General features: G+C 42.7%; 1 protein-coding gene across 1 annotated transcript in view; it reads left to right on the forward strand.

Annotated features, from left to right (window-relative positions):
• ROR2 (receptor tyrosine kinase like orphan receptor 2) overlaps positions 1 to 13,392 on the forward strand; it is a gene marked incomplete in the record, with an annotated part of 251,495 nt that overhangs the window by 159,160 nt on the left and 78,943 nt on the right. Inside the window, 1 exon segment of the mRNA XM_034774345.1 lies at positions 8,403 to 8,480. Within this exon segment, the coding sequence (XP_034630236.1) occupies positions 8,403 to 8,480 (78 nt within the window).

Here is a 13,392-nt window from a genome sequence, read left to right on the forward strand (position 1 = left end):
AGGACCCACTGTTGGCTTTGATTTAGCTGCCAATCTGATTACTTTGGATTTGGGAAGCAGGCTATTTAGGTTGCTGAATCAGGGCCTTTCACTGAAATTCCTTTTCCAACATCTTCAGCCCCTGGCAACCAATTGCAAACTGGGCTTGGCAAACCTGTAAAGGGCGGTGAACAGTCCACAAAAGATGCAGTTAGTACTACATGATCAGTACACTGCTTTTATAGTTACAGAAGATTAGGAGCTCTACTTTTTCTGTGACAGTTGTCATTTCACATAAAAATACAAAAGAGGGAAAATGTCTTTTTGTTTCAGTTGTTTGGTGCCAGATGCATTACATACAGTTCTTAGAACACACACAACACACTGTGAAGTTATCTAAACAATTATTTAAATGTAAAAGTTGATTTTTTGACTCCTTAGGGAAAGTATATTTTAACGTGATCTCAAGCTAAATTGACAGCAATAGGAGCTTTCACTATTAAAATGTTAGAATTTGAGACAGCCTTTCTACATCTGCTCTAACTTCAACAAGAGCTAACCAGCAAATTCACATGATAAAGGAATGTTGAACCTAAGAGAAATGCCAACCTTACAACTAACTAAACCTCAAGTTGGCACAACACACATCTAAATAAGAAGCCATTTTACAAGGGTCAGGGTTCAGATACCCTGACCCTTGTAAAATGGCTTCTTATTTAGATGTGTGTTGTGCCAACTTGAGGTTTAGTTAGTTGTAAGGCTGGCATTTCTCTTAGGTTCAACATTCCTTTATCATGTGAATTTGCTGGTTAGCTCTTGTTGAAGTTAGAGCAGATGTAGAAAGGCTGGCTCAAATTCTAACATTTTAATAGTGAAAGCTCCTATTGCTGTCAATTTAGCTTGAGATCACGTTAAAATATACTTTCCCTAAGGAGTCAAAAAATCAACTTTTACATTTAAATAATTGTTTAGATAACTTCACAGTGTGTTGTGTGTGTTCTAAGAACTGTATGTAATGCATCTGGCACCAAACAACTGAAACAAAAAGACATTTTCCCTCTTTTGTATTTTTATGTGAAATGACAACTGTCACAGAAAAAGTAGAGCTCCTAATCTTCTGTAACTATAAAAGCAGTGTACTGATCATGTAGTACTAACTGCATCTTTTGTGGACTGTTCACCGCCCTTTACAGGTTTGCCAAGCCCAGTTTGCAATTGGTTGCCAGGGGCTGAAGATGTTGGAAAAGGAATTTCAGTGAAAGGCCCTGATTCAGCAACCTAAATAGCCTGCTTCCCAAATCCAAAGTAATCAGATTGGCAGCTAAATCAAAGCCAACAGTGGGTCCTTTGTTTGGGGAGTTCTAGAGGTTAGTGATTGACAGAAGGTCAACAAAGTTTTATAAAGAAAAGAACAGAATATTAGGGGGTATTAAACTGAAGGGTTTTTTTTTCTTTTGGGAGTTTTATATTATTGAAATGAAGTTAGAACCTAAGTCAAAGGTTGACATACTGAGTGGTAAAGGGGGTGTGTTACTGTTTTAAATCTAGAAAATAATTTCAGCTCCTGGATTAGTATATATTGATAAGTGGAAGGACTGGACAGAACTAAGATTTAAGGTTTGCTCCTGAACTATAATTTAAAAATAATTCTTTTAAAATATAAAAATTGTTAGTATTTAAGCAGTGGGAGTTTACATGTAATCTGTTTGGGTGTGTTTTTTTTTTTTTTTTTGGTATGGCTGATAAATATGCCATGTAATATTTTAATAGGATTACATCATTAAACATTATCAACTCTATTTATTACAACTTATTTGCATATACTGAGATCCCTGAACTAAAGAAATAGTTAAATTCTGAAATCATTATTTGGCTATTACTTTACCAGTAGCATATGCCATGTGCTTAGACTTTTTGTTCAACTGAGAAATCACCAATTCTGTGTTGGTACTTGTGCTAGGGTAATCTTGCCTCTGCCTTACAGGATGTTTATTTCTGTGCCAATTCATGAGAAGGAGTCCCAAGAATTTTTATAAAAGGCAGCTTGAACTGTCTACTCCCCAAATCCCTATCAAGTTGGCCACTTTGCCTCATGTTCTATGACAAAAGAGTACATTCTGAAAGGGTTGGAATTGACAGAGGAAGGGATAATGCCATTCTTAGTGTTGAGGGTTGGTTTTTATATCCAAATTGGGCAAGGACAGTGATTTTTACACTACTGTTTTTCTTTCTGAAATTTGCAATGATGGTTACATTCTTGCAAAGTATGTGCAAAAACACAGGCTGTTCTCTTATGTTTCCTTTTATTGACTAATGAATAGATTTTTAAAAAAAATAAAATCTTCCTAACTAGCTTAAGGCATACAAGCTCTTATGGAACTAAGAGATTTCTTATCTATGCAACCAACAAATGTAGCACACACAATGAACTAACCAAACCACTAGAATCTAGTGATGAGACTTACTGCTCTTTCAGATTTTATCAGTATACTTTAATTGCTTAGTACCAAAAGGTTGGGAGTTCAGTTCACACACCTGTCTCTGTAGTCTTACTCTTTATGACCAATGTATAATTCAACCAATCCAAAGAGAGAGCAGTACTATCCGATGGTGCTATCTTTCAGATAAAGCATTAAAGATGAAATTATGTCAATCTCTTTCTTCTGTTTGTGGTTTTCTGAGGATCTGTTCTGTTGGCCTGAGAGATTAATGGCTCCTTTTTCTGTCGGTCAGCATTTTCAAAGGGGACTATTGACACTCTGGTTACTGAGTGCTCCACAGTAGCCGTGGTGGTTTGTCTGACTTCAGTTAACTATATATTTACATACCAGCATGCTACTCAGCTAACATTTTAGCAATGGGAGTTGATACTATCACAGCTAGGCTTCATATCATGAGCATTTCTCTCCAAGTCAATTATTTAATAATAGCTGTTTGCATACAGTTAACGTGATGGCAGTTCATCCTCCATCTGTTCTTTCATATCTGTAATCCTGGTTGCTCACTTGCGTATTCATCCTTTGCTCGTTGACGTACTTAAGTTTTGATGCGGACACAGTGGCAAAACGAGGACAGACACATTCATGGAATAAACAGCAGGTCACAATTTTTAATATATTTTAACACAGTGGAGGGGCACTACCTGTCCATCACCCATACTCTTTTATAGCAACTATTTAAATAGGTTACAGTGCGGGGGTTACATGCGCCTTACCATATAACCCGTAACTCGGGGTTGGTTCTCCTCAGCCTACCTACCAGGATTTAACTCACTCTGAGTCCTGGCATCCTCCTCCCTGCGAGGGGAACCTTGGCCCACGAGGGCCATAAGGTCTTACTTTATCCCATGAGCCCCAGGCCCATCACCAAAATATTTTACCTCTGGGAACCATTCATTTTTCTTTTAATGCACTGGAAATCAGCTGCAAGTTGTGATGAATTAATAACTCAACCTGAATACCTCAGTTAGGTACTAAATGCATTCCTGCTTAACCCTCTGTGGCTTGTAGATACTGTGAGAAAGGCAAAACACTCCATGGTCCTCTGTCAAATTCCTTCCTGACCCCCAAATGGGCAATGGGCTAGACCGCAGCATCTGTCAGGTTGGCTTCCCATTCCTAGGTCAGTATGGGTAGAGTAGGGCTGCTGGAATGGATCTGAAAGCGGCTCCACATGGCCCCTGTACTAGGTTAAATCCTAGGAGCTGGAGCATGCTGGCCAATCAGCACTTGTCCCCCCAGCTGGCCAATGGGGGATCAAGACTCCCGTCAGGGAGGGAGGAGCTACCTGGTATCCCTCAGTGAGTATCTTCCTTCCTTACTGCTGGGGGCTTTTCCCTCTTCCATGCCAGCCCCATCGAGTCTTCCACCCATTGAAGTGAATGAGTGGCATTTTTTGGTAAGGTTGAGCAACACTGCTGGAACTCTACACTACATGAAGTCTGGTGTTTTTGTCACATCTGAAATTAATGTAATAATATGCAGTTAGGTCTTATCTACCAACAGCTATCTACTTGTAAAGACACTGTAGCACAAACATAAAAGTCATGCATCTGAAAAGATCCAGTAGGTCTGCTCCTCTATCGCTACCAATTAAAGTATTCAGTAGCGTGGCAGCCACCCAGTTCACAGATTCTCCCCCCAGTTGTAATAGCAGGAATATCTAAACCATGGCCTTAAATGCATAATATTTTAAATTCTGTTTACAATATGAGGAACAGCTTGATCCTTTAAGTTTTAAAACCTTTTATTTTCCAGACTCCCAAGCAAATTAATGTTTAGGAACACTGATACGATATATCATTATCACTGTTACTTTTATTTTTATTTGTAATTATTATTCATATGCTTAGTAATAAATATACTGTGCACTCTGCAAGAAATCAGTGAAGATCTTAACTGCCTCAAGGAATTTACGGTCTAGAATGGTCAAACAGAAGGCCCTGGAAGGAAGTAAACTGGAGGCTTTTTGTTCAGTTCATGTGTGAATGATGGTGTGAAAAATGCATGGGAAGAAAGGGAAAAATGGAAGAGTAGCAAAAGAGGAAGGGGCAAATGGGACATTGGAGCTGGGATTTAGACACAACAGAATGGGGAAGGGATGCAGTGGCACACAAGGTCTGAGATGTAGGCTGAAGAAGAGATGTGTGAGGTCTCGAAAGGACTACCAGCAGTGTAGACTTGATGCAGAGATCACCAGGAAGCTGGCTTCCTCTGCCATAGCAATCCAGGGAGTGAATGGGTGGGGGATACATAAGGATCATTATCTGTTTTAGCTCAGCACTGTGAGTCCAGTTCTAGCAGAAGAGAATGTATTAAGACAACAGGAATGTAAAATTATGAAGAATTGAGAGAAGCAGTCAACAGGAATGGAGAAGCGGGTGCATGAACTCTTCCTCTGAGCGGCTCTCGGCACTTTTGAATCTGTGGTTCTCTCATATTGTTTAATTTAAAGGGAAAAGCTTTCCATGTGCAAAATGACTTATTGGCAGGTCTGACCCAGAGGCATGTACAATGTAAAATCTTTGGAATATTTCATTTTGAACACAGCTCTGCGTTGCTTTAACTCTTAGTTCAGAAATGTCAGAGATAGAATTAGGGCTGTCAATTAACATACTCTTAAACAATAGTAGAATACCAATTTAAATTTATTATAAATATTTTGGATGTTTTTCTACATTTTCAAATATATTGCTTTCAATTACAACAGAATACAAAGTGTACAGTGCTCACTTTATATTACTATTTTTGATTAAAATATTTGCACTGTAAAAAACAAAAGAAATAGTATTTTTCATCTCACCTCATGTGAGTACTGTAGTGAAATCTCTTTATCGTGAAAAAGCAACTTACAAATGTAGAATTATTTTTTTACATAACTGCACTAAAAAACAAAACAATGTAAAACTTTGGAGCCTACAAGTCCACTCAGTCCTACTTGTTCAGCCAGTAGCTAAGGCAAACAAGTTTGTTTACATTTACAAGAGATAATACTGCCCATTTCTGATTTACAATGTTACGTGAAAGTGAGAACAGGCGTTCGCAGGCACTGTTGTAGCTGGCCTTGCAAGGTATTCATGTATCAGATATGTTAGACATTCATATGCCTCTTCATGCTTTGACTTCTAGACTAAAGTTTTACATTGTTTTGTTTTTTGAGTGCAGTTGTGTTAAAAAAAAGTCTACATTTGTAAGTTTCACTTTCATGATAGAGGTTGCACTGCAGTGCTTTTATGAGGTGAACTGAAAAATACTATTTTCGTTTTTTACAGTGTAAATATTTGTAATAAAGAATAATAATTTCTCCCTCCCATCCTCTGCACTGTCCTCCCTTCCACTATGAGGCACTGTACACTTTGTATTCTATGTTGTAATTGCAATCAACATATTTGAAAATGTAGAAAAACATCCAAAAATATTTATAATAAATTTAAATTGGTATTCTGTTATTAGCAGTGTGATTAAAACAGTGATTAATTGTGACTATTTTTATCTTGCGATTAATTGTGATTGTTTTAATCGCTTGACAGCCCTAGTTAAAATTAAGCGTTCATAATAAATATGGTTTAAAAAAGAAGACTTTCAGATTAGAATATTTAAAAGATAAAATGTTTCTTTCATTAAAGCGACAGTTGAAAATGGCAGATCTGTTTTGGACTTACAATTTACAGCCCACGCAGGATTTTTCAGTTTTAACATTGCTTAGTCATGGAGACTTTGCTGGTATAGACTGTCTGTAGTTTGTAATTATTTTCTGATAAGGCACATCTGGAGACAAATGTTTTTGCCAGACATAAACATACCAAGCACAAGGAGGAATTACATAAAACTATTATTAAAGCATTTTAAAATCAGCAGATGCTTTTGTCTTGTTCCATTCTAATGTAAGAGTTAAAAAAACATCAACTAGGGATGTGGGTGTGGGAAGAGAGAGACTGCTGTGCTCTCTCTCTCTATAGGCTTCTCATGTTTGTCCCTTTTGAGAATCTCACTTAACTGATAAACAAATGGAAAACACAGGAAATAAAGTTGAGCATAGATCAATAACATAAAAGAAAATAGTCAAGGACACTTAAATCATTGCATGGGCATTGAAAATTACATAGAGGAGTGTGAGTGTAGGGAATCATGTATCATAACTGAGCCTGTCCAGTTTTATAAATAAAATTTTGTCCTGTTCTTTTGTAATTCCCAGTGTACTCTGATCACTTGAAGTCATCAGTTGAGAGCATAACGTTGAGAGTAGGCTGGGTTTATGCACATGTTACTCAAAGACCGCCTCATCAGGATTGTTACACTCTGCCTTCCCCTCCAACTCTTGGTATGAGACCTTGGCTTTGGCTTCACTGCGCCAAAAAAAAAGGGGGAGGCGTGTATTTTTACAGCAGAATAATTAGCATACATCAGCTGTCCCACTGCAAAAATCCTAGTGGAGACAAGGCAGTGTAATTTTACCTAAGTAGCTAGGTGAAATGAACCACAGGAGAGAGTATAGGTTTATGAAGTACTTTGGCTTGGATCCACAAAGGGACTTGGGCACAGTGAAAGACAGTGGAATCCTCAAAGCCTGAGTTAGGTGCCTCGGCTCCCGATACAATGTGTGGGGAGAGAGAGGTGCTTGAGAATGGGAGCCATAACAGCCAGCACGCTATCCAATGGGAGATGCCAGTGAGGGGTATTCCCAAGCCCCACCCCCTCACGGAGTTCAATGCCCAACATCTGAGCTGCAGGGAGGCGCCTATCTCTGCTTGAGCTGGGAACCTCTCTGGTGGAGTTAGTGGCGGAGCCGTTTCTTGCGAGAAGTAGTTTTAGTGAAAGCAGCCCTATAACTGTATCTCTTATAAATCCACCTTCTCCCTGTTGCTGAAAGAATGTTCTAAAACAAAAAAGCTGTAAAAAACCTGCAACAGTAGTCATAATTTTTGCAAAAACCGTACAAATAAAAGCCTGTGGATGCTGTCCCTACTGCTCTTCAGGAGCAGCCAACTAACAGTTTCCAGTGCTGTGCTGTGATATTGTATACTGGTGCGTAAACAAAAAGTTGAACAAAAAGATACTAATTTCAACACCATTAGGAATACTGGGATGGGGAGAAGAGAGTTCAGTGTGCTGGTTTGACCTAGAGTAAATGGTGGATTCTCTGTAACTGGAAGTCTTTAAATCAAGATTTCAGGACTTCAGTAACTAAGCCAGAGGTTATGGGTTTATTTCAGAAGAGGGCAGGTTTGTGGCTTGTGATGTGCAGGAGGTCAGACTAGATGATCATGATAGTCCCTTCTGGCCTTAAAGTCTATGAGTGTGCACTAACGGTAAAATGATAGAACTGGCTGGAGAAAATATTAGATGTTCAAGCCCCCAGTTCTAAGAGACTTTTACAAATAGCAAATAATGTGTAATTATAAAACACTCTGATTTTAATTCTTTTGCTGGCTTTCAATGACTTGGTCGATGGTCAGATCATCATTCAAACGGTGGTGTTGGGGTTGGGAAGCACAAGGCATCGGGGTGGGTCTGACTGTGAAAATAGAATTTAAATCAATGTAATATATTCTCAAAAGTAAATCTTATGCCATGTTTTGCTTGAGAATGTCAGAGTTCCACTACTGATTAATCTGATATGACAAAGGAGGTTTGCAGAAAGTATTTGAATTTTATTTTTTGTGTGGATAGAACTGTAACACACTTTTTAATGCTGTCTCTGTGTAAAGCACAATACCTTCAATTTGTTTGTGCTGGATACATTTTTTAGTCAATAAGGGCTAATTCCTGATCCCCTTGAAGTCAAAGGGAATTTTGCCACTTCAGTGGGACCAGGTTTTGTCCCCAGGTGAATTTAAATACCCAACATCTTAATTCTGCTTAAGAAGAGAAAGATCAACTCAATCTCAACTGGCTTAAAATTTTAATGGTTTATTTTTCACTTAGGTGAAATGGAGATACCAGATTCCAATGATCCTCTGAGTCAAGTGGATGGACATGACAGGCAAATTCCAACACCTAAAGGTAAAAATAAGAATGATTTCAATTATTATTATTTTTTTTTAGTAAAAGTGTATTTTTAAATGTACTATGCAAAGGAGTCATTTTTGTTATGTACTTCCTTTATTTACCCAGGCATCAATATGTTGTGAGAAAGATAGGGCATGCCTACACAAACACTTACTGCCTGACAAGCCAGGGTGTAAATCTACAGCACGCCAGCATGCTGTGCGCTAACTGTCTGTGTGGACCCTACTGGTGTGCACTAAAAGTTCCGTAGTGTGCATAGATATACTGCTGTATCACAGGGTTTGCGTAGACATGCCCCTGTTGTGTCCCAAATGTGACTTAATATTGGTATGGAAAATACCCTCACCAGTGATCTCATCAAGATTCCAGGAGTCGCATGATTAATTTTTGTTTAAACTTTCCTTCAGAAACGTGCTGGGTAATTTGATGACTGAACCACAAAAAAACACAAAACCAAAAAAGTAGTTTCTCTTACATACTCAGTAAAACCATATCATTATGTTACTTAATAGACAGCATAAAAAGTGACATACCTATGAGATGCTACATTCCAGTTTGGATACAATCTCAGGAAATGCATGTTTGCATTACTTACCTGTATTTTGACATGACTGTTTTTGGTAATGTTTTCCTGCCAGCTCCCTTACCACATACAATACTAAAGCAAGGTCACAGTGGGGAAAGGAATATAGTGAAAAAACCCCAGAACTACCACTATATAAAGAATGCTATAAACAATAAAAATACTATTAATTGACTAGAATAATGGTCAAGATGTAGTATCATTAAACACCATACTACTGATAATATTACAGACCAAGGATTTGAGGAGGAGATGGGGACAGAATCATATGGCCCTTTTGAAATTATTGCATCTTGGGGACTAACAAGCATATTTGTCAGCAAAGCTGCTATTTATCTCTTCTTTTTTTCTCTTGTTGGGGGAGAGTATTATTTCATATTGTGTGTTGAGTTAATTTTCTTTTTGTGCAATAATACCCTCTCTCTCTCTCTCTCTCTCTCTCTCTCTCTCGCCTCTCCCCCTCCTCCTTGCTGTGGCAAGGTTTTCTTTCCCAGTGGTTGGATTTTCTTGGTCATATTCTGTACAGTTATCATAGTTAGTGTACATAGTTCTTAGACTTAGTGTATATAGTAGTTGTCTCTGTCATCAAGGGACTGTTCGCCCCAGGGGCTGGACATGCCCTGTTCCCCAGGCTTCAAGCCATGTGCCTCTTGCAGCAAGCTGATGCTGTACACTAGCTGTCTAAAGTGGCTGGGGAGTCTCATGTCAAAGAAAAGGGCCAGATCTGTAGGACTTCAGACCCCATACCAGAAAAGACAGGGACATTCAAATGAAAGCCATTCTTATGGAGACGGCCCTCAGACCAGCCTGAGAACCAAGCCTCTCCGAATTGGCACCAAGCACTCCTCCAGCACCATTCTCCTTCCCCAGTGCTGAAGAGAGACAAGCGGGGAGGAGCTGGCATAGTGAGACCTGCATTGGGCCACTTGTCCTCCCCCGAGCTACTGATGGCTCCAGACTCCACCTAGAGTGCTCACCACAGAATCCCAGGAGCAGGCATGGAGCCAGATGGTTCCTGGCCTCCTTGGCACCGGAGGTTTTTCAGGCGGTGAAGGATCTGCTGTCCCTCCTGATCCCACTGACTCCTGAGGACCCCTGCCAGCTAGGGCAACCAGGGTCAGAAGGGAAGAAGTCCGTCAAGCTCCGTCTCAGTACGAGGCACTGTCCAGAGGCAAGCCCTCCATGGTACCAATGCATTGGTCACCGTCCTGACACCGGTCCTCAGTCTGTCAGCACTGCCCAGTGGTGAAAGCAGGTACTGCACCGCCATGGTCTACAAGGGAAGAATCCTCTTAGGAGTCTGAAGGGGGACTCTTTCGCTCCGTCCAAGACCCGTCGATACCCAGCCTCCAGATTTCGGTGCCGGCACCTAGCCACCAGGCCACTACTGGCCGATGCACTAGCAGTACTAGAACTCTAGGGGGTTCCTCTGATATCAGGGCCCCCTTCCCACCACTCAGATTTGGTGGTGTCGGAAAGGCATGCCACTATCTCATCCACCCGGTATCGGACTCCAACATCGATCCCGGTGCCAATGTTTAGTAGGTGGTTGCAATGGATGTAGTGGAAGCAGAGGAAGAGGAGGGAGCCTCTCCTCCAACACAGGCCTCCTCCTCCTCATCCCTGGATGAGGCATTTTCAGGCCCTAGTACCCTGCTCGTCAAGACAACTTAAGGGCCCACCAGGACCTCCTGAAAAGGTTTGTGGAGAACTTGGGTCTGGAGGTGGAAGAGCTTAAGGAGTTCACGCAAAGCCTGATGGACATACTGGCTGCCGCTCCTCCCTCCAGCATGGCCTTAGCCATAAATGAGGTAGTGTTGGGGCCCATTAAGACACTGTGGCAGACCTCTTCTTCTCTGCCCCCCACCTCAAAGAAGGCAGAGAAGAAATACTACCTCCCAGCAAGCAGGTTTGACTTCCTTTACTTGCACTTCCCCCGGGATCCCTGGTAGTGTCAGCGGTGAATGAACAGGATAGACACCACATGCATCTGACAGAGTGGGTATTCACCCACGAAGGCTTACGCTCCAATATATCTGTTAGTCTATAAGGTGCCACATGACTCTGTCGCTTTTTAGGATAGACAGGGGCAGTCAAGTGCTACTCCCAAAAATAAAGATACTAAGAGACTTGACTTCTTTGGACAGAAGGTTTATTCAATGGGCAGTTTCCAACTATGTATCTCCAACCAGTAGGCTCTACTGGGGAGGTACAATTTTAATCTGTGGGACTTGCTGTCCAAATGTAAAGACTCCCTCCAACAGGAATTGAGGCAGAAATTTGTTGCTATCTTGGAGGAGGGCAAGACTATGGCCAGAACTTCCCTTTAGGCGGCTCTGGATGTGGCCGACTCAGCAGCCAGGACAGTGGCTTCAACTGTCGCCATGAGGCACTGTTCGTGGCTTCTATTCTCTGGCCTTCCTCATGGGTTTTAGCAGACTGTCCAGGACTTCCCCTTTGAAGGCTCCTCCCTGGTTTCTGAGCAGCCAGACTTGAAGGTCCACAGCCTCAAGGACTCAAGAACTACACTTCGATCCTTAGGCCTTTATAAGCTACCAGCCTCCAGGAAGCTCTTTAGGCCCCAGTAGCCTTCCAGGTTCATGCACCTTCCAGGCTGGAGGCCTACAGAAGAAAGGGGAAGGGTTATAAACAACGACAACCCTTCCCTTATACCTCTGCCTCCCAGTCAGGCTCTCACAGATACTCCGGTGGGGCCAGCAGGCTTTCTGAAGGTATGCCCAAGGGCATTATACCAGTCTCAGCTCTGGATCCACCTCCTCTTTTGTTTTTGGACCACCTGTCACCCTTCAGCCCAGCGTGGTCCTATATAACATCAGGCGGTTGGATATTGAGTACAGTAACAGTTGGTTACACTCTTCAGTTTTCACCCACCCATCATGAGCAGCTTCTCATCTAGGAGGTGCAAGCCCTCCGATGCATGGGGGTGGTGGAGGAGGTTCCTCGAGACCTGAGACCTGATCCCGAAGTCCCAGAGGGGTCTACGGCCTATCGTGGACCTGAATGGCCTCAACAAATATCTCAAGAAACTGAGGTTCTTCATGGTCTCTCTGGCCTCCATCATTCCCTCACTGGATCCAGGAGACTGATACACCATCCTTGACTTGAAGGATGCCTATTTCCACATCTCTATCTTCTGCAGCCACAGAAGATTCCTCAGGTTCATAGTGGGATAACGCCACTACCAATACACTGCCCTTCCCTTCTGTCTGTCGGCAGCCCCATGGGTTTTGATGAAGTGTCTGGTGGTGATGGCATCGAGGCATGCAAGTCTACCCATACCTTGATGACAGGTTGATCATAGGTTGGTCACTGGCTCAGCTGCGGCACAGCATTAGCACAGTACGGGTCACCTTGCAGGAACTGAGTCTATTGATAAACGAGCAGAAGTCAACCCTGGTCCCGGTTCAGAGAATAGAGTTCATCGGGGCAGTGCTCGATTCAACCCAGGCCATAGCCTCCCTACCAGCTGCCCGTTTCCAAGCTATGTTGGACCAGATTTCCAAAGTCATGATGCACCCACCGACAACTCGGGTCTGCCTCAAGCTGTTGGGTCACATGGCGGCATGCACCTACATGGTGCAGCACGCAAGGCTGTGCCTCGGACACCTTCAGATGTGGCTGGCGTCAGTTTACTCCCCTAGCAGACACCTTCTGGACTCGATACTTATGATTTCACCTCCGGTCCTCGCTTCACTCACCTGGCGGAGAGACCCAGGATCTGTAATGAAAGGGTGCCTTTTGCTGCCTCTCATCCATCAGCAACCTTGGTCTCAGATGTGTCAGATCTGGGGTGTGGAGCCCACCTTGGCAGTCTCAGGACCCAGGGCCTCTAGTCCCAGGAAGAACTCTCCCTGCATCTAAATGTCAGGGAACTCCGCGGTACGTTTGGCTTGACAGGTGTTCTTTCCCCAGATCTCAGGCAAAGTGGTGCAGGTCTTGACAGACAACACAGATCAACGTTTTACATCAGTGGTCACCAAATGCTGCTCCTGTCTGCAAGCACCACTCCTGTAGCTCTCATTGGCCGGGAACAGGGAAATGCACGGAGCCATGTGCCCGCCCCCGGGGCTGCAGGGGTGCATTGGCCCTTTCCAGGAGCGGCATGGGGCTGGGGCAGGCAGGGAGCCTGCCTTAGCCTTGCTGCGTTGCCACTGGGAGCCACTTGAGGTAAGTGCTGCCCGGTGGGAGCCCGCACCCCAATCTCCAGCCCTGAGCCCCATATCCCCTCCTGCACTCCAACACTCTGCCCCAGCCCGGAGCCCCCTCCTGCATCCAAACTCCCTCCCAGAGCTTGCACCCCTC

This window comes from Trachemys scripta, chromosome 6 (assembly GCF_013100865.1).
Source record: "Trachemys scripta elegans isolate TJP31775 chromosome 6, CAS_Tse_1.0, whole genome shotgun sequence".
NCBI classification, from domain to species: domain Eukaryota; kingdom Metazoa; phylum Chordata; order Testudines; family Emydidae; genus Trachemys; species Trachemys scripta.